Source organism: Alexandromys fortis, unplaced genomic scaffold, assembly GCF_014885135.2.
Source record: "Alexandromys fortis isolate MF-2015 unplaced genomic scaffold, M_Fortis_MF-2015_v1.1 scaffold_181, whole genome shotgun sequence".
Lineage (NCBI taxonomy): Eukaryota > Metazoa > Chordata > Mammalia > Rodentia > Cricetidae > Alexandromys > Alexandromys fortis.
In genome coordinates, this window is record NW_026068069.1 from 3,287,734 (window position 1) to 3,312,293 (window position 24,560).

A 24,560-nucleotide genomic window follows, 5' to 3' on the forward strand; every position below is an offset into this window, starting at 1 on the left:
TGCTTGCAGCTGCCCTGAGCACGAGACCCTCAGGAGTTCCTGATGGCAGGAGAGTGGTTTCTGGTGCGTTTGGCTGGGGCGTGGCTAGCCGTTAAGGATCTCTATATAAGCGTCTCTGGTACACAATAAAGGGGGCATTCCTGTTTCAAGGATGACCTGGGTCTCTGTCTCTGTGTGTTTGTGTGTTTCAATCTCCAGTCCCTTGCCCGGTTCACAAACTGTATGGTGGCGCATAGAGCGCAGATGGGCGTGATGCCTCTCTCTGTAGCCCTGTGCTGTCCTGGAACTCGCGATTTAGACCAGGTTAACTTTGAACTCGCAGAGTGTGGGATGGAAGGCATGGACCACCACACCAAGTCCAAGCTTTTATTTCCTTTCCCCCTTTAAACTTAGTTTTAATCTATTATTATTATTATAAGCATGCATATGTGTGTATGATGCATACATGGACATATGCATACTACAGTGTACACATGTAGAGGTCTCTTTCCATTTTGGGATCTGGGGACTGAATGTGAGCTGGTAGGCTTGCACAGTTAGCACTCTTACCCACGAAGCCATCTTGCTAGGCTCCTGCATCTGTTTTTAAAGAATAAATCTTTTATTGGTATCAACTGGATGGCGAGGGAAACACTTTTAGCACACAGTAGGTTCCACGCATCCGACATACTTTTCAGAGTTGTCCTAGGCACGATGCACGTTTAGTGTTTGTCTACGCTGATGTTCCTGTAAACTTGCTATTGAAATGCATTAATGATAACAGAGCCTCACAAGATCAAGAGTAGCAGCGAAGGAGAAGAAAACAACAACAGACAACGCAAAGCTCGCCCCGCGGGGCTGTACTCACCCTGTCTGTCACTGTCGCGATGATCAGGGCATTTGGCACCAAAAGGGCAGTTTTGGTTTTCTTTATCAGGGTGACCGAGAAAGCTGGGATAGAGATCTGAAACAGAACCATCCAGTCAACGCCAGCTCAGACCTGACACAGAGCGATTCAGATCTATACTTGAAGCAGCGGGCTTCAGGAGGAAGAGTGAAGCTGGGAGCTGTGGGGACGTCACTGAGCTGTTCAGAGTGGAGTTTGTAAAGCCACAGGGCGTGCCTGGGACGTTCTAGACATGGTAACAGAACACAGCATCTACCCTGATGTCCATGCAACAGAGCTCAAGGCTGCACGGAGGCCTAGCGCTTATGGGATCTGCTCTGGACTTGGTTTTGGGGTTGAACACATGTGGGTGGGGAAAACATGCTGGACAGAAGTCTTGAACCTGAATTTGGTCCCATTACTATTTACATGACCTGCTCAGCCTGACACGCCATCCACGCAAAGCTTTTCCCTCCAGATTTACAAGTACTGACAGCCTTTCTTACTATTCAGAAGGTTTTTTCTGAATTAAATAAGATAAGGTGCGGAGGACATTCAGTGCTGAAAAAAACCTTTTTCCAGGTTCCTCATCTGTCTCATGGAATCAAAATGCACAACATGTTCATTTCTGGCTCAAATCAGAAGTAATAACAATTTTTAGTTATCAGGTGAGACTTCCATTTAACTCTGCCAATCAGGTAAGGCTTTGATATCAGATCGTGAAATCTGTTTGGAGGCATACATGGCTCATTCAAGGTCCTGTACAGCAGACCTTACAAATTTTGGAATCTGAACTGATCTGATCCAAAATGGTCACTTCCTCCCATACGATATAAGAATACACCAGACGACACAGAGAACAGTGACCGCCATTGTTTTGTGGCAAATGAAAACGATCATATTACCGTGACCCTGTAAGGAGTCTCACAAGCAGGTATGGTTTTCCAAAAAAATGATTTGACTCGATGCCTAGGTGCACACACCTACTTGAATGTGTATTTTATAAAAACACGTCACGCATTCTGAAAGAATCACTGGGTCAGTGGGGAGGAGGAGGGCCTTGTGTTGGTTCTGTTAGTTTGAAGGAATAAAAACAAATTCTTAGTTTTGAATGTCTACATTCACACTGTGTCTGAGATGGGTTATTCTTTGCTCTGAGGCATTCTGAGAAGGAAGACGGAAGAATGAGGGACCGAGCTCACTTAAGACAATTTTCTAAAAACTATTGTTTTCACCCACAAACATTCTCAAGGGCAGGGGATAACTCTGGAGAAGTAGAACTTGAGATCTACTAAGATGACAGATGGTATCAGAACGAGTCCAGTTTGGTTTCCCAGGACACGGTGACAAGAGCTGTAGGGTCAGGCTTCTCTGGGGGCAGAAGAGAGCCAGAAAGAATCTTAATCATCTGTCCCATGACTGTAAAATTAGAGTCAAATCACTTGTGAAATGAAGATGAAGTGGGCTTCCAATGAGACAAGATGGAACGTGAGATACATACGCCTGTTAATTTGACCGCCATCTGGAAACACGGCACCAGGAACACGTGTTTCAGAGTAGGCGCTTAGAAAGGTCCCTTCTGAGAGCAAACTGGAAGCCTTTAATCTTATTAAATCATACTGGATGGAGGTCTGTTGACCTTTGAGGGAATTCTGCAAGACCTCGAAAGCCCAAACCTCGTTGACACCATCCTTGGGGTGAGAAGAGACAGACAAACCTCATTCTGTCCCTTCTCTGAAGGTTAGACGTAGCTCATACAGAAGAAGCCCAAGTGTGTCCGTGTATTAAAAAACCACCCGGGGACACTCCTTTCAGCTTCTTTTTTGTCATTAAAGTAGAAGCAGAACTTTCAAACCACTGCTAAGTCACATTAGCTCAAAGCTCACTCACGGCCTTCGGGAACTTACGTTATTAAAAAAAGAAAAATCCTTTATTCAGAATGTCTTCAGTTCCTGCGACTCTGCTTATAGATACAGGTTCGCCCTGAATTCAGACCCATGTTTATCCCACTGAGAAGCAGGACCGGATCCCCTGCAGACTCCATGACCAAATTCTTATAATCCTGAAATCTAGAGTTACAGTGGAATACTATTTTGTATTAATTCAGAGAATGCCTCAACTCAAAATATGCCTAAGAATAATGCACAGTAAGCATATATATAAAGCACCATGAAGCAAGCTCCCTCCAGAGCTAACATCAGCACAATAGAGAATATTTGTCGTATTTGTTGAGTGGTCCTTACAGGATTACCAGTGGTTACAGGGAGGATGTCTAGATATAGTATATTAGTTTCAAAGAGTTCATCACTGGCTACTTCATGGGTATGAAATGGCTTATTCATAATTTCGAGGCACAGTAAGTGAAAACTCACTGAGGTCATGCAAAGCAGGAAGGTGACCTCTGATCTCTGGCTGCCTGGAACTGTGCTACGAAGCCAGAGTTCACAGACACGGAAGGCCTTTTTCTTGCTTGTGGGACAGTTTTAGAAAGCTGTGTCTCAGGAAACTGCCGCTTCCTTCATCAAGGAGCTGTTCTCAAGCCCTGGGTGTCTGGCCTGTATCTCAGCTCAAATTTGTGTTTAACAGAGAATTCAAGGCAGCCACACCAGAGCATATTTGAGGTCATGGGGCTCTGACTTCCGCAGACAAAGGCTTGTACACTGGACTTGTTCCAGGTCCCTTGTGCCGGCAAGAGTTAAGACACTAATTTACAAACCTGTTGTCCTAGTAACTGCTATGATTATAGCAAAAATGGTTAAGTTTTAAAAGGTCCCCCCCCCCTAGGGTGGGGTAACTGAGGCAGGGTCATATGCAGCAGGTTAGGCTTCCCTGGAAGTCACTTATTATAGCCCAGACTGCTGTCAATCTCCCGGAAGCCCTTGGGCTAGGATTATAGGGCTGAACCACCACACCCAGCTACATGTTTTGGTTTTGAATGAATGCTTTCCCCAGAAATGCACAGAAACAACTTTAGTGTCTCTGATGACACGTGAGTAATAGGGATTCAGGGCAAAGGGTGGGAGAAGCACTCGCGGAAGGAAGGATCATCCGGGGTCATTTAGAGCCATCGAATTGGGAAGCACAACAAAGGAAATGGGGCATAAAGTCAGACTCACGATGGAGATGTCAAAATATAGCTAAATTTAAAGTAATTTCTATTTGCAACACGTAGCGAACACCGCGTTAACCTTGTCTTCTAGACGCACCCACCTTAGTGTCTTTTCCGAAGACTTTGGAATGGAAACAAATCCAGTTCTCCGACACGAAGAGCTTGCCTTGGTACAGGATTTCTTTCTGGAGGGCACAGGTAAAGCCTAAGGGACAGACAGGTGGAACAGCACCTTTAGAATCTCACCAAACTACCGTTGCTTCCAGGAGGTCTAGCTCAAACAACAGTTTGCCTGTATTTTGGTGATGAAATGGTCACTCACACTCCAAAGTTCCATTGCTAGCATCTTCAGGGCCAACACATCCATTTAATGCAACTTCAGAATGGCCTGCCTGCCTTGTTTGACTACAATCGTTTTGTTTGTTTTTCACCAAAAAACTTTCTGGCGAGAGCTCGGCATGACCAGAGATGCTCCTGTCCACCATCTTTGTGACCCCGACTGAGCATCCCCAAAACCTTCAGGTCCGCCACTTTAGCTTTCAAGTATGTGCCCTGTGAATTTGGGTTGAAGCATGCCCAAAAAAGTGTGTCTGTCATCTTTCCTTCTTGAACTGTGACCTTAAAAATGAGCATGCTCAGAAGTATGCTCACCCCCAAAGTGATTTTCTGCTTGTATGGTTTCCCAGATTAAAACTTTTTGGCTTCCTTTCTTTGAGGAGGACATTGCTTTGGGAATAACTCCTATGTTCTTTATCCACTGCAGGTTTAATTGCTCCCCACTTTTTAATTTCTTGCTATCTGTTTCCACACTTACAATACGTGAACACACATTTGGCTATATTATCACTTCTTTTTTTTTTTTTTTTAAATATTTACTTATTTATTATAGATACAATATTCTGTCTGTAGGCCAGAAGAGGGCACCAGACCTCGTTCCAGATGATTGTGAGCCACCATGTGGTTGCCGGGAATTGAACTCAGGACCTTTGGAAGAGCAGGCAATGCTCTTAACCACTGAGCCATCTCTCCAGCCCCCTATATTATCACTTCTTTACCAGTTTTTCTTTCTTTCTTTTAAGATAAGGTGTTGCTGTGTGGTCCAGGCTAGCCTGGAGTTCAGCATTTAGACCTTGTTGGCCTCAAACTTGAGAACCTGCTGTAGTCTTGAGTGCTGGGTGGGACTCAGGAGTGCCTCGCTCTTGAGTCATCTTTAGCATAATAAGGTCACGGTGACTAGAATGTGTTTTTCTTTTTTTTTGTTTGTTTTTTTTTTGTTTTAATTAATTAATTAAAGATTTCTGCCTCTTCCCCGCCACCGCCTTCCCTCCCCCTCCCCCAACCAAGTCCCCCTCCCTCGTCAGCCCCAAGAGCAATCAGGGTTCCCTGCCCTATGGGAAGTCCAAGGACCACCCACCTCCATCCAGGTCTAGTAAGATGAGCATCCAAACTGCCTAGGCTCCCACAATGTGTTTTTCAATTCAAAGTGTTAGAGACATCCTAAGAGCAGAAATGGGATGAGGGCAATTCTCCCTCTAGAAGCCAAGAATGATGTTTGGGAAGCCTCTTCTGTCTGCCACAGTGTGTCACCTGCCTGCTAAGATAAGTACCCCAGGTCCTCTCTGGCCAAGATCCTAATGACTCACTGATGAAACAGATGGTCTTACGGGGTAAGAGCGCATGACCACACCTTCTGCCAGCAGCTCATGGCAGAACCTTGTCTTGACTCAACAAGTATACGCCAAGAGAGGTTGGAGTTATATCATGGGTCCTGTGATGAGCCACATGCTAACCAGGTATGCCCGGAAGCTGCTTGGGTGTGCTCACTCTGCTCGGCACCCCCCACACAGGCAGGAATGCTTCCGTAGACCAGGGACGATGCTTCCTGTTAGACTTCTGTGGCAGCCATTCCTGCCCCAGGCTGATTATCTCAAATCTCAGGAAGCCTCAGTCACAGACATTTCGGCATACATAGAAATGGCAAGGACATCACTGTGGACCCTGCCTGGATGCGTCAGTATCACGAGAGCAGGGGGTTCCTTCTGTCCCATGTTCCAGGCTGCTAGTGAAAGCTGAATGCAGCCAACATGATATCACCTGTACCTTTCAGAAACTTGTCTCTTGGCAACCGCGTCCCTGGAATGCGCTTTCCTTCTTCCTAAACTGTTTCGACAACTCAAAAAAACACTTTTCAAAATATTATTTCTATTTTAAGTGTATGCATGTATTGTCTGCACATATATCTGTGTACCATGTTCGTGCCTAGTGCCCTTGGAGGCCAGAAGAGGTCACTGTTGGCCTGGGACTGGAGTTATGGATAGTTGTGAGCTGCCATGTAGGGGCTAGGAACTGAACCCAAGTCCTCTGCAACTGTTGAGCCAGGTCTCCGGCTCCCTTAGACAGATGTTAAACCTGTAACTTAAGCCAGCAACAGGCGGGACTTACTTTGCCTCAGCGGCTCTTCAGTTGGGACGTCAAGGAATAGCTTGTGAAAGTGCATGTTGGCCTTGTACTGCAGGAGGACAAAACACAGGCATCAGCAACATCGCCACCGTTTCTTCAACCATCACACATCATAGCCTTAGTTTAACCGATTGATTTTCCAGTTCAATCCTTCAGTGAGACATAGGGGACACGGGATCACACAAGTTCACGTTCTAATGATTAACGCCTTGCTGGGTGGCCAGCTTAGCATCAGAGCAGGGCAAAGGTACTCCTGATAAGACAGGAGACGACAATCTAAGGACTTTACCAGGGAAGGTGCTAGAGACATACACACCTAAGTGCCTTGGGGGAAAGGTCATGACTTAGAAGCTTTGCACTCAAATCACCCCGAGCTTGAAGTCTTTGCCTCTACTTCTGCCTCGGTGCGTGGTCATGCCCTCACCGTTTAGCTCCCCTGGGCCTCAGTTTCTTTTTTCTGTGACTGACATCAGAAGAATTCCCTGCCTGAGAAGGATACTGACATGGAGTAACACACTGGGAGAGCCCACCACGCGGGACAAGATGTGGCCACCAGTGCTATGTGGTCGTGAAAGCACACGGGGCCAGAGGCAGACGAGCAGGACTTAACGCTCCAGGGCAGCTCAAGACCCAAGGCTTCCTTGCAGATTGCACCTGTCTCCACAACTGTGGCGGTCACACACAGCCAGAAATTTATAGCTGGCGAAATGGTTACCGCAAGCATCATCTGTGCCTCAACCCAACTAGGTGACACCCCCCATTCCAGGCTTAGGACATCGTGAACCAGGGCTACTGAGGAACACGGCCACACAGTGACTGAGAGACATATTCAGGTCCTTTAGTGACAGGTTGCTCTGCTTCTAGAACGCTCCTGAGAAAATATGTGATAAGATAGTGGTTCTTAGCCTTCCTAATGCGTCCCATCTTTGATATAGTTCCTCATATGGTCACACCTACCATAAAATTATTTCATTGCTACTTTATAACTGTAATTTTGATCCTGTTGTGAATCATAATGTAAATATCTGATATGCAGGATATCTGATGTGTGATCCCCCCGTGAAAGGGTCCTTCAATCCCCATAGGCTGAGAACACTGTGGTAAGAACTCTGGCAAGCAGGTCTTTGATGCTATCTGAACCATCAGTGCTCTGCAAAAACCAGACCATCTACTGGTATAAAGAATATTCTAGATCAGGTCATTACGAAGGCAGACGGCCCCGACATGTCAGCTGTTTAACAGACGAACATCTTATGTAACGTGTACTAATACATACTGCCTCCCATGCGTTGGTTTTGCATCAGAGTTCTGGAATTTCCTCCTATGAGGGTCCCCGTTCGGGTTCTCCATCCTAGGAGCCTGTATGGAAAGCTTTATGTCCTATACGGCAGGGGCTTCACAGTCTTTCTTTTTAAGGGTTACAGACAGCACTGACTGCACACCTAATGTCAAATATCCCGGAAGAGTTGTACATGTTGACATGCGCCCGTAATGTGGGTTATTAGGGAATCTAAGGCAGGAGGAGGAGGGTCCCATGTTTAAGGTCAGCCTGGGCTATACTGGGCAGACATGTCTCAAAAAGAAAAAAAAAATAAAGGTTGGAGATGTTCTATCATAACAGCCGGGAGACTAAAACAAGAGGATTGTCATGAGTTCAAGGGCAGCCCTGGCAGCAGAGTATTGTTAGGTGAGGAGTGGAGGAGAAAGAAAGGAAGAGAAAAAATCAACATAGGAAATAAACACATAATCTGACTGCTGACTGGCCCCCGTGGGGGATGGCAAAAACGGACCTTTAAAAATGACACACCTTCGTAGGGTAGCTGTGGAGATCAAAAATACTTAAGTTTCATGTCTGTGTCAACAATTTTGTTTAGTACTTAGAAGGTACGTATGCATGCATTTAGGGGGGAGATGCGGGGAAACTGGGGTCAGGGGTCTCGCTCAGTAGTGGAGTGTGTTCTTGGTACACAGGATTTGGGTTCAACTCCCAGAATCCAAACCCCAAATAAAACTCAAACTCCCCGAAGCTGGCCCCAGTAAAGGTGGGCTTTGTCACCTCTCTGGGTGGATTTAGCAGAGTTGTGACCCGTGTGTTCATAGGTCTCGCTTCTCTGTGTGGTGGGTTCCCGATGAGACTGAATTATCATAAGGGTGTGGATGCAGCATCCCCCTGTTCTGTGAGATGTCAGACCACGGACATCTCATATTATCCGTGAGATACCAGCATCTGATGGTCAGGCTCCTGACGGTCCCAAAGTCTTGCATACTCCTCTGTGTGTGTGTGGATGGGTCAACTGTGGAATCAGGTAGCCGGACGAGCAGCGTCCATCTGTCCTTCACATTTTCGAAACCCCGTGCCTACTCTGGCCTTGGTTAGTGGAGCACCACATTTATCCATTCTTACTCTTCATTGGCTCCGGGGCTATGGCGCCCTCAGAGCCAACACACACTGCAGTCCCTCATTACCTGGCTGGACGACGAAGACTTTTTTCTTTCAGTCTTAGGGTCGGTCTTGCTCTCGGCTTTACACTCATTCTTATCGCCCGTCAAAGAGGAACCGTCAAAACTGGATTTTGACCTGGGGAAATAAAACCCACGCAGATTACACAAGGAAACTGTTTATGTCAATGCATTATAAATCCTCACTGCTGTACCACGTCATGAGAAAGACTGACATTTGGTTTTTTTAATTCTAGATACAGATCAGAACTCGCTACACCGAGGGCATTTGCGCATCCCGTGACTGGGATGATCTCAGCAGGCTGCTGCGATGAACTGCAGAAAGGGCGTTTGAGATGTAAAAGTAATTCTCTCAGTTCAAAAGCGTTTAAATCAATAGGAAGAGGAGTCCTCGAGGCCCATCACCCAATAAAACTACAGCTGATGCTCAATCAAAGGATATTTTTAATCTCACAATCCATTAGTATTTAATAAGAATTAACTAAGTGGAGCATTGTGCTGGAGGCCTTAGGCATACACGATAGTCTTTACTCTTCGAGAGCTTGTGGGTACACGTATCAAACATTGTTTTTTCTTCCTTTTGTTAAAGGTAGTGCACACTGGGCATGGTAGTGCGTGCCTGCCATTCTAGCACATAGAGGGCTACGGCCCGAGGCCTTGATTAGGGGTCTGACAGGTTCATTTCATATCTGCTTTCTGGTCCTGCTCACAGCACCTGTAGGGAGTGAGCGCCTGTTGAGAAGACCCAGAGGGCAATGCTGTGTAAGGAGGTGCTCCACCCACAGAGGGTGGTGCTCCACAGAAGAGCCCCTGTGCTACAGTGCCTCTCCAGGTCATCAAAGGGGGCATTGTCTGGCCCATTAGCCCACACATCTCACTTCTTCCAAAGATCTCCCCGTTTCTGCAGTTTGGCTGACAGGAAGGAGTGCAGGTGAGGCCACCGTGGGCTACAGAGGATGTTCCAAAAACAAGAGTGGGGTTTGGGAAGACGGTTTAGTGGGTAAAGAGTGAGCGCTACTCAGCCATGGGGACCCGGTCTTGGATCCCCAGCACCCATGTAAAAAGCCAGGCATGTCTGTGTGCGTCTGTAACCTCAGCACTGGGTCGGCTAGATGGGGGCCGTTGCTGGGTTTGTTGCCACCGTCCTAGCTGAATATGATGGGCTCCATGCTCAGTGAGAGACCCCGTTTAAAGGAATAAGAGGGAGAGAAAGAGCCAACAGGATACGTGAATTCCTCCTCTGGTCTCTCAGTGTGTACACATGGGCTCACATAACCCTCCCTACCACGTGCCCACGAGGCATACCACACAGACAGACAGACAGACAGACAGACACCACCTTAAAGCCCAAATCTTCCCTTGTCTGTCAAAGGCAGAGGCCAGAACTCCGGAATTCTGGTGGCAGGTGACTTTTAGCCGGGCTCCCCACTTTAAGCAGATGTGTGTGTGTGACTCTGTACATTATCTCCGACCCTGCAACTGAGAGCAGTCGTTTCCAAGTGGGAAGCGTGTATGAGTTCTAGAACTGACGAGCAAATGCGTTTTTCTCGTTATGTAGTTGCTTTATTGCTAGTGGCTAAAAATAGTATACAGAATGCCCATCATTTTACAGTTTCTTAAACTGAAACGACCGATTTGGTTCAAAGTACATTTAGTAGGAATCTAAATGAGTTCAAATGCCACAGAGGGACAGACGTATGGAAGTTGGGCGGGCAGTAGGCACTGGTTTTCTCTGCTATGAGAACACAGGCTGTACGAAGTTCATGCTTCCTCCAGCGGTTTATGATACATAAATCTCAGGAAAGAGAACTCTCAGCTTTCTGGGCTAGCTAATGTGTTCCCTGGGAATTCTGCGATTATTATGATTTTTTTTTTAACTCTGAGTTTGCCTATACTCGACCTGAAAAGATAAGTAGTTTTACAAAAGTCAAAAATAATAATGACACTGGGCCGGGGTGGCGCACGCCTTTAACCCCAGCACTCGGGAGGCAGAGGCAAACGGATCTCTGTGAGTTCGAGACCAGCCTGGTCTATAGCGTGAGACTATTTCAAAGCAAACAAAACATCAAGAAGACAAAAAGACAACAACAAATAAAACCCCCAAACAAATAAAACAAGGATGGAACGCATCACTTCTGCTGGTTCGATCCATGTTAATGGGATCAGAAGGCAGCAGGCAGGTGTTCTGAAGGACTATGCATGGGAGGCAAACGCAGTAAGATGGGCAGCCCTCTCTCTGAGAACTTGATAGACACAGTGGTACTGAGGCTGGTCTGAGGCTGGTCTGTGGAGCAGACAGGAAGCTTCTTTGCATAATACTGACTTCTCTGCACCTTCTCGGTCACGCTACTCTCACTTCCCATAGCTGCCCACAAGCAAGACCAAAGCCCCGTGCAAGGTGAAGGCCCACAAATGGTTAAGAATTTCCAGACATCGCGCGCAGAGCGTCAGTGCAGGGCCCTCTGCACCACTGCGTGCCCTCCGTGGTTTCCCACATCTCCTACAACGCACGCACAGTTCTCATTTGGAGCCTGGGGGAAGTCAGAACGAAGCCAAGCATCTGCAAGGTGACTCCCCAGTCGGTCACAGTGAAAGAACTGGGAGGGTACACGCACGGCCCTCTTGTCGGGGACAGTCATTTGGTGAGTGGGGCAGGATGCTCTGCCAGGAAACGGCTATAGAGAAAGGGTGAAAGACGAGACACTACAAACAGGGTGTGCAGGGAAGACTGAAACAATTGGCAGTGGTACCCAAAAAGGGAAATCTGGGTGAGAAGTTACGACGCAGGCATTGATTTAGAAAGGAGATGCAGGTGGGGAGCCGGGGTTGAAGGGTTTGGGTAACTTCTCCTGGCAGAGGAGGAAGGTTCTAACAGTTATAATGACGGGGAGGAGAGCAGTCTCCCTTGGTGGAAAGTTCTACAATCTACATTTAGCACTGGGGAATGTAGCTCAGCAGTAGAACAATTACAATGTGTTCAATCTCGGGTTTGCTCCCCAGTACAAAAAGAAAATGAAAATAGCAACAGCAACAGCAACTGAACTTTGCACATTTATCCCTCTGGCCACACATATCTCTAAGCTTGCCCTCGGCAGTTTCTGCCTCTGGGAGTGATGGAGCCCACAGCTCTGTGTTAAAACACTACATCACTCCTCTGACCTCACGGTCGAACCAGGTCTCCTTCACAGCCCCAGTCTCAGGACCCGAGCAGCTCTGCAGAACCCTGGGATGTGTTCTCCTCTGCTCTTTCCTGTGGCTTCCAGGAATGTGAGGGCTGGGTGTGCCTGTGTGGGGGCCAAGCAGACACTGGGTGCATTCGGCACTGAGTGCAGACCCGCTGGTTTCCTCGGTCAGCAAATTAACGTTTCCAGAAAGAGGCAGCCTTTCTGGCGAGGCTAGGGAGCAGGAGGAAAAGATCCTGCTAGGAAAACAGAAGACAGGGCAAAGACCATGGGCATGCTTTCTTAGGGCCAAGGTTGCCAAGGTTGAGCCACACTCTTAACGGCAAACGTAAAACTAGAACCACAGCGCTCCCTACCAGTCCGAGAACAAAGGATCCACTGAAGACTCACCACAGGCCAAGGCTTCTCTTCTGATCTGGGGACTCGGCCTCCACCGATGAGGTAGGGGACTGGGCTGTTGGCGACTTGCTGCTCTTCCTTCTGTCCTCCACACCATTCTCGGCCTCCGAGCTGGAGAAGAAAGAAAACCGCTTCACTTTAGCCATCCGGAGGGAGGTGGACGGAGACATGATGAGGTGCCCTCTGGTTCTAGAGAGAGGAATGGTCTTCACTCCTCACTGGCAGCCTTGTCAACTCCCTGACAGCTGGGGTCCTTCCCAGGTTCCATTCTAAAGCCACTCTGTGGGACAGTAGCTGCAGGTGACACCTGCTTCACTTGTAAAGGTCTGACCGCCCAGGACTTGCTCAGCTCTCTGTGACTGTGGCCCCAAGCTGCTCAGCTCTGCCCAGCCAAGGCGTGTGCTGGGCTGCAGATCACCTGGAGGCTGGGAGAGGCCCTGTGCGCAGGCGCAGAGCTCACACACAGTTGGGTGGCCTCCTGCAGGTGCTGGGAACCCCCACCCTCTTTGTTTGCACTTCTCTTATGTCACTTATCACCTTTTGTTGTACTTATGACGGTCACACTTTGGGTTGTTGTTTTAACTACGCACTTCCCTAAGCAATTTACAGACACTAATCTTTACAGCCACCCAGGCTGGGTAGGAATTATACCTTCATTTTTTTATAGGCAGGAAATCTGGGGCCCTCACTGAATAGCTTGCCCACAGAACTCAAACCAATTTTAGTTCTGTCCCTTCATAAGGTATTTGTATACACATTCTTTTTCTAATTCCATCTACCCATCCATCCATTCATCCATCCATCCATCCATTCACGCATCCATCCATCTACCCACCCATTCTGTTCTCTCACCCCCAACTCACCTACTTATTCACCTTATTCAATGTGGAACTTCCAAGGTGGGGCAAGAATTGCATTCAACTTTATATTAACCCACTCAACACGGAGTGTTAGCATTAGCAGCAGGCTATGAATAGGCTACGGCGGGGGGGGGGGGGGGGGGGACCAAGCCTGACCTTGGTCAAAGAGACAGGAAGGGAGTAGAGAAGAAGGTAGATTAAGAGGCTTTGCTTACTGAACTACCAACACATGGATGACTGCCAGGGTGGTGGATGAAGCCGGCGCAGCAGTTGGCAGATGAAGATGGCTTTGGGGTGACTTTCAATGTGGGAAGCGGGAAACCGACGGAGAACAAAGGTGGTATTCATGGTCCAGACTGTCTTTGATCTTAGTCTGTGCTGTAAAAACTCAGGAGACACACTTCTGAGGTCTCGAGCACTCTCGTGAGGCTGAGCACAGAGTCAGATGCACTAGAACAGCATCGCCGTGACCCATCCGTTGATCTTCATCTAATTGATCACCTATGTGGTGTATCCACTTGCATGCGAGCAGGCAGGAGGTTAGCACGCAGGGGGGCCAAGCTCTGTGTGTGCTCACTAGCCCTGTTTCACAGCATGCAGACGCTGCAGGCCGCACCCAATGGGAATGATATCCTAGCACTGAAATCAAGACTGCAAAACCAACTACTAATCCCAGAAATGGCTGCGGCTCTCATTTTGTAGTTGATAAATACGGAAGGACAGGGACCGACCCTCGCCCCCTTCAGTTTTTCTCAAGGTATGTTAGAAGCGCTTAGTCCACACTGTACCGCTTACTTCACACGTACCACACACATGACAAGAGGCACACGCGAAGCCTTGGGACTCTGATTGGGCCAGGTGTGGAGGCACACACCTTCAATCCCACCTCTTGGGGTGTAGAAGCAGGCGGATCTTTGTGAGCTTGGGACCAGCTTGGTTTAGATGGTAGAAAAAAAATGCTTTGCTTTAAAATTTTAGGGAGAAAAGTACTTTATTTAACTTCAGGACCAATTTAATTTGTGGTCTTGAAGAGCTGAGGAATTGTTAAGAGGCTTTGAGGCCGTGTGGCGGTTTGAAAGTAAATGGCTCCCAAAGGGAGTGGCATTGTTAAACTGTTAGGAATGGCACTATCAGACGTGGCTTTGTCGGAGTAGGTGTGGCCTCGGCAAAGGAAACGTGTCACTCCGGGGGTGATCTGAGTTCTCCTGGGCTTAATTTACTCCCGGTGTTGTAGCCCACTTCCTGTTGCCTTCCAATTCAGATGTAGAACTCTCAGCTCCTTCTCCAGCACCACATCTACCTGCACACCATGAGGATAATGGACTGAACCTCTGAAGCTGTAAGCTGGCGCTAATTAAATGGTTTCCTTTATAAGAGTTGCTGTGACCATGGTGTCTGTTCACAGCAATAGAAACCCCACGTAAGACGGGCCATCTTTGCCTGTTCTCTCTGTTCATGTATTTTATGTGGATGAGTGCTCTGTCTTCATGCACGTCAGAAGACGGAGTCAGATCTCATTACAGATGTTTGCGAGCGACGGTGTGGTTGCTGGGAATTGAACTCAGGACCTCTGGAAGTGCAACCAGTGCTCTTCACTGCTGAGCCATCTCTCCAGCCTTCATGCTTGTTCTTTCTAATGCCAAAGATCAATCTGTCCATCTACACACACACACACACACACACACACACACACACACACACACACACACACCTCTTTCAAGTTCACCAGACACAAATCCACTCTGGAACCTTTCTTTCAGTAGAGAGACTGACTTCTTTTACGTGGGAAATGACTTCATTTCACCATCCACTTAAATATTTCCTAGATTTTGCACAGGTTCAGAGTGTCTCTTGGAGGCACAGCCATGGCTGTCTTGTATGGAAAGAGCTGCTCCTCCTAGGCGCCACGTAGAAGGTGGCTCTACTGATACTTGGCTCGGCAGAGACAGATGTACCTTGCTTTGAGCACAGACGGCCTAGCTAGAAGCTGCAGGGTATCCAAACTGGGCTGGATTTTAGCTCCTCCTGGACCAACCTTACTTGGGCAGGCACTTTTGTACAGGGCAGGGTTCTGAAGGTCTTATCACGTGGTAGTTCTGTTTCTCAGACTCTAGGTTAGCACTGGAGTCTCCAGCACACGTCACTAAACGTCCTACAAACGTTCAGTGTAAGACACTCTTCCCCTCTCTTTGAGCACACGCTAATCTTCAGTGCCGATTCTCGGCTTGACAGCCCCTACTGGGGGCACACTGGCTTCACGGCCTTTCCTACCTGGTCCCCTTCAGGTACCTGCTGGTTTCTTTCTCTTTTAAAAGAATTTATTTTATTCTCAATGATATGTCTGTATCCACGTATGGGTACGTGTACAGGTGAGTGCAGGTGTCCCCAGAGGCCAGAGGCATTGGATTCTCTGGAGCTGCAGTTACAGGCAGTGAGTCGCCCGGTCAATGCAGGTGCTAGGAACTGAATTCTGGTCCTCCGCAAAGAGCGGTCCACGATCTTAACTCCTGAGCCATCTCTCTAGCCCCTCCTGGTGGTTTCCTAGCTCACCGGGAGCCAACTCAATGCCTTGGGTTATTCACTTTTCTTCCCATCGCCTTCCTTATTGAATGACTACCAGAAGTCTTTTCAAAGTTAGGCACTTTCTGTTTTTTTCCCATGGCTTCGCATTCTATTCTGCTGGTCATCTGTAATTGGGCATTGTCTCAAAGAGGAAGTGAATTCCAACCATGGGCCAATTCAGTTTCAGGGTGTTGTTTATTTAAAGGCGCTAAGGGCTTAAGGGTGCTAATTCCCAACAAGTAACTTTCCTGCAGGTGCCCCTCACCTGGAGGCCTTGCCAGCAGAAGACTAAAACCCGCGGAGAAGCCAGACCGTGGAGGCCCACCCTGCTGCTCTTGAGGACACCCAATGAATGCTTCCCTTCAGCTCTCGGGAACTGGAAGATTACTGAAAATCAAGTCAAGCGGGCTTAACTTGCTCATGGACACAAAACCAGGGTTTCATTGTTGTTTCTAAAAAAGAAGACAAACCTTTTTACGGACAAAGCCTGAAAGAATCAGTTGGGAAATCCAATCAGTTTCTGTCAACGAGTATTTCTTGGAAAGGTCTTTATTAGGCTCAGAGCTTTCTCGGTGAGCGATGTTAGGTTGGGGATCAATCTGAGTACCCACAGAAGGAACAGAAACCGCCAAAAGCACAGGCCTTAGCTCCATCTGCCTTGGCAGGTTGTTTCTTCTCCCACCTGAGTTATTCAAGTCAGTATTAGTTTTGGGCCCACAACGCCTCTCAGTAGGAATCTGGGAACAATGGGATGGCTAGCATCGACAAATAAACCTGCCCCGGCCTATTAAGGGACTGCATTTCATACTAGCTGGGACAAGCTGACTTTAGTTTAACACCGCCACGTATTGTTACACAATCCACAAATCAAAACAGGTTGAACCACCCTTATCAAAAGGTCGATGTTTCTCATTTCCCAGACCTCACTAATCTGATGATGACTTAAATTTAGATTTCACATTTTTTTTTTTCAGAATTAGATTTCTTAGGTAGAGGTTAGTATCATTTCTTCTGGTGATTGTCCCTGGGAGTTTAAAGGACATCCAATATTCCTTTCTCTTGTAAGCACATCGCCACTAGGCAGAAGCCACGATTAAACTGCTTCTCAGGTGAATGACATCAAGTACCTTGCTGTGGTTTAGTCCGGGAAGCTGGGATCCTTCCCAATTACAATGTCAATTCCGTGTTAATCTAAGTGAAGGCATTAAAATAGTGTGTCGCTAAGCTTTCTGCTGCTAATAAAGGTTAGGGTAGTTTTCCAGCCACCTCTTTAAAAACTATACCCTTTACCATCAAAGAGGATCTAAGTAGGAAAACTTCTGGAAGCGGGACTGTAGAGATCAGGGCCAGGTCAGAAGCAGCCCTATTGCTGAAGACTGAGTCGTTGGACTGGGGTCCCTCAGACCCTTGTCTGGTGTGTTGCCTGCTAGTTCAGTGGCTCCCCAAAAGAGCGGGCAAAGCTGCGATATTTGAGAAGATTTATCCTCTAGTGATGGAGGAGGGTTCTGGGAGTTGCTGGGTGACACCCTCTGTAAAAATACCGACAGTTGGTCTAGTTTCCCTAAGGAGGAAGTAGACTGGACAGTCAGAGGGAAGATGCCCCGAAAGAAACTTTACTCTCCCTGTGGCTGTCAGACTAGTGAAAAGACACCCCCAGAAATCTCCGCTGGAAGAAGAAGGCAGGAATCTGTGCCAGTCAGAGGAAGAGCTTGTCTCCTAGAAACAGATCTCACACAGTTCCAACACCCTATCAGACAGCCTTGGCAGAGAGACTGGAATGAGCCAGCGATGGGTGGGACCATTCCTTGACCAAATCTGCAGAGTTATGCATCCTCTTGTCTTCTATTTAAACCTAGACTTCCAATCAGAACCTCAAAGATGGATTTGAGTCTGGGTGAGGGTGAGGTGTTTACCAGAACTTTCTGTTTGCTCTCTTCCCCCAATGTCGTCACACTAAACAAATCTGTTTTCTCAGCTTTTTCACCACTAAGCCTCTCTTTAAATGGAGTATTGAGGACAAGCGGCTGGGCCTATCTTGTTAGGGATGCTGGTGCCCAGTCTTTGACCTCAACAACTACAGTGGCATAGGGTGTGAAGCGAAAGTGTAGAAGTTGGTAGTAGGCAGAAAAATGACTAGAAGGCCCTTCAGCCTCTCCCAAAGGGTAAGGGCAGAATATCCCAGTATAGACAGACTGTATAACAACAGCCCCTGGTTTACAATTCTAACCTAGTTTGTCCTTTTCTAGCAGAGTTATGTGTCTACATTTGTACTTCAGAACAGATACCGTAAGCACCAACGCAGTTTGTACATTACAAATGGAGAGAGAGACAAATTCTTCTTCTACTAGTTTCACGGTGGCTCAGTTTCTCTCCACAGAGGTATTTCCTTCCCCAGTAACTCGGGTGCCTTTCTTGTTAAGACTCTGGGAAAATGAGTATGTGCATATATTGTCAATGTAAATGACAGCATCCTATTTTATACCTTGCTTTTAGATAGTTTTAGAGCTGCTTTAAATCTTGTCTCTGTATAAGGTGGGGTGAGGTGGGGTAGGTAAACATGGCTGCAGATGCTAGAAGAAGGTGTCAGATACCCTGGAGTTGAGTTACAGGCAGCTTCCAGCTGCCTGACATGGGTGCTCGGAACCTTTGTAAGGGGAGGAGGTACTCTCAACCGCTGGGCCATTCATTTCTCTGCCTCCTAAGTTTAAGAAAATTACTTGCCTATTTATTTGTTTATTATTTTATTTGTGTGTGTGTGTGTGTGTGTGTGTGTGTGTGTGTAGCTGGAGGTCAGAGGACAATCTGTGGAAGTAGTTTTTTCCTCCTACTGTGTGGGTCCCAGGGATGACCTGGCAGTAGGTTGGTGCCTTTGTCTGCTGAGCCATCATGTCAGATTCATTTTGCTTTAAAAACAACAAAAACAACAACACAAAGGACTGTATCTTGGTGCTCTTTCTTCATCAGTATGCATAGATCTTTCTCACTATCACCTTCCTTCCTTCTCTGTTTCTCTCCCTTCCTCTGTCCAACGGGGTCTTTCTATGTGACCCAGGCTAGACTGGAATTCAAGGCCCTCCGGCCTCAGCCTCCTGCAGTGGGATGATGGAAGTCACCATGGTCAGTGTCCTCGTTCTTCTTCAATGCCTGCAGAGTGTTCCACTGTAACCAGTGACTCATAACTGAACCAGTTCCTTACTGATGGTCAGTTAGGGAGATTTTAAGGTTTTGCAAATGCAAAGAACACTGCAACTAATATCTTTATCTTAATCGTGTGTATGACTGACTATACCTACAGTATAGATGCATCTCCTGCACCAGAAGTCGTGGGATTTAAAAAGATTATAGTAATTGTCAAACTGCCTTGGTAGAGCTTTTGGAAACTACACCCACAAGACATAGAGATACTTATGGGTTCCTTCTAATGAAGCATGAAACAATATATATATATATAAAATAGATAGCAGAGTCTCTGACACATAGACTATGATTAATAACTTTAATAATGACTGTTAGGCTTTTTGATTTTTACAAATAAGAGTTAAAAAATCCCATTAAAATCTTAATCTTTGCTTATTTTATTTATTAATTTCTAAGGTAAGTACACCAAGTAATGAGTTTCACTATGGCATTTCCTTATATGCTTGTCCTTCTACTTTGTCCTTATTTGTTCTTCTCCATTGTCCTTCCTCATGTCCTCTGCCCTCCTCCGGCTGGTTCCCTGCTCCTCCTCTTCTGTTTCATGTCACATGTATTCCATCATCTTGTCCCTCCTGTCCTTAAATCCCTGCTCCTCTCAAAATCCTTTTCTAGATTTATGGCCTACACACACACACACACACACACACACACACACACACGCTTACACACAGACACTTTAAAAAACCCTTAAACATTTAGAAAAGTTTCCAGGGCCTTTAAAATGAGTACTTCTAAAAGCCACGTCATAATAATGGAATAAAACCTCCAAAAGAAGAGTAACTCCCCATGTTCCTGAACAAGAAAAAACAGAAAGTAAGAGGTACAACACTCATTCACATAGGATTCACTCAGATCGCCAGGGTCAGTGGCTCAGACCAGAACAGAGATATGCTTGTCAGACTGAGTGTATGAGGAAGTGTAGGCGAGAAGCTTCTGGACACACTAGAGTAATTCAAGGTGTGCCTATGAAGGATCTTTCACGACGCTCCTCCACAGCCTACGCGCAGGCAGCTGAGGGCATAGTGCAAGAGGGAAAGACATCAGAAAGATCATGACTGAAGGATACTAAACTCTGAAGTACAAGAAACAAGGGCACCCATACTGGAACGGGGCCCAAGGACATCCTCATCCTTCTGGCGATAGGTTTGTCCTCAAGCAGGGGACACTCTCTACCCATGAACAACAAAATCTGGACAGGCTTGTCTAGCATCCTTCTTTTATTTATTTCCCTTCCTAACCAGTACTAGAGATGAAACCACAGCTTAAGCATGCTACATACATGTTGAGTCACGTCTTCAACTCTCCTTCACTTTGAGACAGGGTCTAGCTAACTTACAAAGGCTGGCCTTGAATTTGTAATCCTCCTGCCTCATCCTCTAGGGTAGCTGGGTTTATAGGCTCAAGCTACTAGACTTAACTGAGTCTCATCATTGTTTTTAAAGATTTATTTTACTTTTAATTATGTGTATATGTGTGCATGTGCATGTGTGAGTGTGCATGTGTTAATGTGTGCATGTGCACATATGGCTGCAGGTACCTGTGGAGTTCAGAAGAAGGGCCTGGATTCTGTGGCGCTGGAGTTATATTCAGAAGTGCCTACAGGGAACTGAATTCAGGTCCCCTGGGGGAGAGTAGGACTTTAACTACTGCACCTATTCCTGGCCCTCATTCTTAAATAAGAAAAATGTAAATGGCATTCAGAGATGGCCAGATTTTGTGGGAATATTTAACTACATAAAGGTGTGTTACATTTGTTTCTGTGGCATCTGTTTAATGATGTATGTATGTGTTGTGTTCAATTCACCTTGCCTGCCTAAGGCACCTGATAGGTCTAATAAAAAGCTGACCAGCCAATAGCTAGGCAGGAAATGGACAGGCAGGCTGCCAGGCAGAGAGAATAAATAGGAGAGAGAGAAAAATGAGAGAAAGAAGAATGAGAGGAGAGAACGAGGAGAGAGAAGGAGAGAGATGAGAGAGATCACGCCCAGGGCAAGAAGCTAGGCATCCACCAGCCAGCACACATGAGAAGCAGTGAAAGCAAGATATATAGACGGAAAGAAAAGTAAAAAGCCCCAAGGCAAAAGGTAGTCAAAGAGAATCAGGTTATTTTAAGGTAAAATGAGCCTAGGCTAGGCTGAGCATTCATAACTAATAAGAAGTCTCTGTGTCATGATTTGGGAGTTGGTTCGTGGCCTGGTACAGAACCCTGCTCCCACTGAACAATAACAACACAATAAACAAAAAACTAATTCACAGTATTGTGGAGAAGGAGAGCCCAATTGTCTCCTAACTCTTAGTTCTAACCCTGGTTATAGTTTGTAAGCTGCTTTAGGACCTGCCCATCTACCTTCTTGGTCTCTCTGATGCTCACACACTCCAGTCAGCCACCCTGCTTGTTCCCAGGAGGAACCACTGCCTGGGCTGCTCTTTCAGGTGGACACTCTCAACTTCAAGTCTTTACTAGTCATTTTCTCAGTGAAGCCATGTCTTTAATAAGTGCTGGAAGACAGTATCAAGACAGAAAAATATCAAAAGGAGGAAAAGCAAGAAAATTAAGATGTGTAAGCTAGACACTTTGCATTAAATGAACAGGGATTCCAAATAGAAGACAAAATCAACAACAATAACATTAACAATCAGAAAAAAAAACAGAAACAGAAAAAAAAGTAAGGATCATTAAGAAAGAAAAACAGAAACAGAAAAAGGGGGCTCTTTATTATAAAATACAGAGTTCACATTAAAAATAAGTGGATTTCTTCTTAATGCTAGACTCTGCTCTTTCAGGTGGATACTCTCAAGTCTTGAGGACTTGAAAATAAGTTTAACACACTATAAGTGATAGTGTGAGATCAAAAACAGGAAGAAGAACAATCCACCTTGCATGTTAATGGGAGGCCAATTGGGAAAAACACACCTTGCAGGTTAAGGGTTCTGTTTGCAGTAAGGACAGTTAAAAATAAGAATAAACATTGGTCCTGTTTGTTTGACCCATTTGAGCACAGGTGGGCAGGAGGATATGTGGGCAGGACATACATCAAGATGTATGCTTGCCCCTGCTTGAGCCTGACGGGAAATGCGGCAAATGGTAGGTTTTGGCCTTTTAAGTCTCTGCAAAACATGACGTGTGGCCATTTCCTGGGAACCCTGGGATGGTCCTGGCCAGAACCCATCCTCCTGGCCAGTATTTAATTAAAGCTTGCTTCAAATTTGGCTTAAAATTGTGGTAGTAGCCGGGCGGTGGTGGCGCACGCCTTTAATCCCAGCACTCGGGAGGCAGAGGCAGGCGGATCTCTGTGAGTTCGAGGCCAGCCTGGTCTACAAGAGCTAGTTCCAGGACAGGCACCAAAAACATCAGAGAAACCCTGTCTCAAAAATCCAAAAAATAAAAAAATAAAAAAAATTGTGCTAGTAGTCTCTCCTGGTGGGACGAACCAGAGCGATCATGAAGATACCCCTGGGGAGGTAGAGGTGTCTTCTAATGGGAAGAGGAAAAGGAGGGAAGCCCTGAAGTACAACACTGTGTGGTGACCCTTTGACTTTTTAAAGCCTGGGCAGGTGGCAGGAAGCAGCTGAGAGCTAAAAGACAGAAGAGGGGACTGTCTCTGACTTCGTTTGATTGGCAGTGGGGATTAATGAGGATTCATTGGTGAGGATTAAGTAGGAGGAATGGGATGAGAAGTTGAGTGCCTACCGTTCCTCACCAGGGACCTGAGGACACGCACATCTCTGGAGCATTCTATTCCCAGCAGTGGGCACGGATGGCACACGCGGAGGTCGGAGACAAAGAAAATGGAAAAGTGGACAAGGGATGAATCTGAGGGCAAGAAGCAGATTTGCACAAGGGAAGTAATCCAGAGACAATATTGAGTTGGATAGGGCAAGACAAGGTCATCGGGGGAGGAAACAGTCTTAGGGTCACAAGAGGAAACAACCTGCTAGGAAGGGTTTGATGAATCTCGCTTTAGGAATGATAGATAGATGTGGGCAATGGGTAGAAAACTGTACCTAATAAAAACCAAATCAAAAAAGGCTAAGAGAAACCAATAATAAGAAGAGTACACGATGCTGCATGGGGGCGGGGGTAGGGGGTGGTTTGCCAGCTTGGAACCCTGGGTTGAGCCACAGCAGTCTCTCTGGAACCTTACAGAACTCTCTCTGTTCCTACGGAGGCAGGTGAGGCATTGTCCTTTCCCACCCAACCTGAGCTTGTCTTCCCAATGACAGCATTTCTCTCAAAGCCTCGGGCAACTCCCAGAACTACTCCACAGTGTTCACAGCTCAGGATCCCTACTCTGAAGTGACTGAAAAGCAGCTCATATTAAAAACACACAGAGGGAAAGCCAGGCCCTTGGAGTTGAACAGTAAGGAACAGCTGGCAGTTCCCTCCACCCTGGGGGACATGCTGTGGCCTCTTTCATCCTGTCTCCTTCTGCATATACTCTGCCCCTTCACACGGCCTCCAGACAAGTCCAATAATCTCCCCTTTGGACATGAGCTTCGAGCTCTTCTTTCCCCATATCTGGCTGTAGGAAACTGAATCTCACACTTAGTTGACCAGACAACATCACCATCCAAGGACAAGACTTGGCACTATAAAAAAAGCTTATCCGGGCATTTTGTTTCAAACCACCGTGGTAATTTCCTTTTCAAATGTGGGTGACAAGACCCATTGGAAGAGGGCCCCATTGAGGGTTGAGGCGAGGGGATACAAAGGCCGATCGCAGCCCCCCCCCTTGATTAGTAGTATTATGTAAACTTCTTCAAATAGATCATCAATTTGGTGAGCCATGATTTGAGACCATATGGAGACTTGGAAAACTGTTGTCATTATTAGTAGACACCACAGCAAGGAAAAGCACAATCAAGTGAAATAATTTCTCAGCAGCAGCATTTTCAGGCCGCACACAGCTGGAAACAACCCAGAAAAATAACAAGACGCTACGTCAGGGAGGCAGTAGCCTCTCTCCAGCCGGGTAGACTGGTGCTGCCCCTGGAGTTCTCTTGCTATTTACACCCTCTGCGTGGGTATATTCGCTTGCCTTGCTTGGTACAAAATATACCAATTATACTTCAACTGTGAAGCAGACTATAATCTCCACCAGTGTAGCGAGTTTTTTGTTTGTTTGTTTGTTTGCTTTTGTTTGGATTTTGAGAGGCATCTCATCGACCTAAACAAGCCAGGGAGAGCACGACGGCCTTAAACTTGTGGCCGTCTTCCACCTCTGCCTCCCAGACTCCGTCAGTTTTCCTATTTTTTGTCTCCATCATTTTTTGAGGCTGTTCATTTACTAGTGATTGCTGAATATCAGAACAAATCACTTTTTGTTCATTTATAAGACATATTGGGGGACATTTATTTGATGAAGCTATGTTTAGGGGAGAATTGGCTTTCAATAGGACAGGCACCTTACCAAGAAAAAAAAAGTACATGAAGTGCAGGGGGGGGGGGAACGAGATAAAGTACA

General features: G+C 46.5%; 1 protein-coding gene across 3 annotated transcripts in view; it reads right to left on the bottom strand.

Moving 5' to 3' along the window:
- Gramd2b (GRAM domain containing 2B) overlaps positions 1 to 24,560 on the bottom strand; it is a 97,905-nt gene that overhangs the window by 13,910 nt on the left and 59,435 nt on the right. For all 3 annotated transcript variants that reach the window (XM_050120884.1, XM_050120886.1, XM_050120887.1), the window contains exons 2-6: positions 12,467 to 12,586; positions 8,901 to 9,012; positions 6,417 to 6,483; positions 4,076 to 4,179; positions 848 to 943 (exon numbers count right to left, since the gene is read on the bottom strand). In XM_050120884.1, coding sequence (XP_049976841.1) covers positions 848 to 943; positions 4,076 to 4,179; positions 6,417 to 6,483; positions 8,901 to 9,012; positions 12,467 to 12,586 — 499 coding nt within the window. The remainder of the gene's footprint in view (positions 1 to 847; positions 944 to 4,075; positions 4,180 to 6,416; positions 6,484 to 8,900; positions 9,013 to 12,466; positions 12,587 to 24,560) is intronic.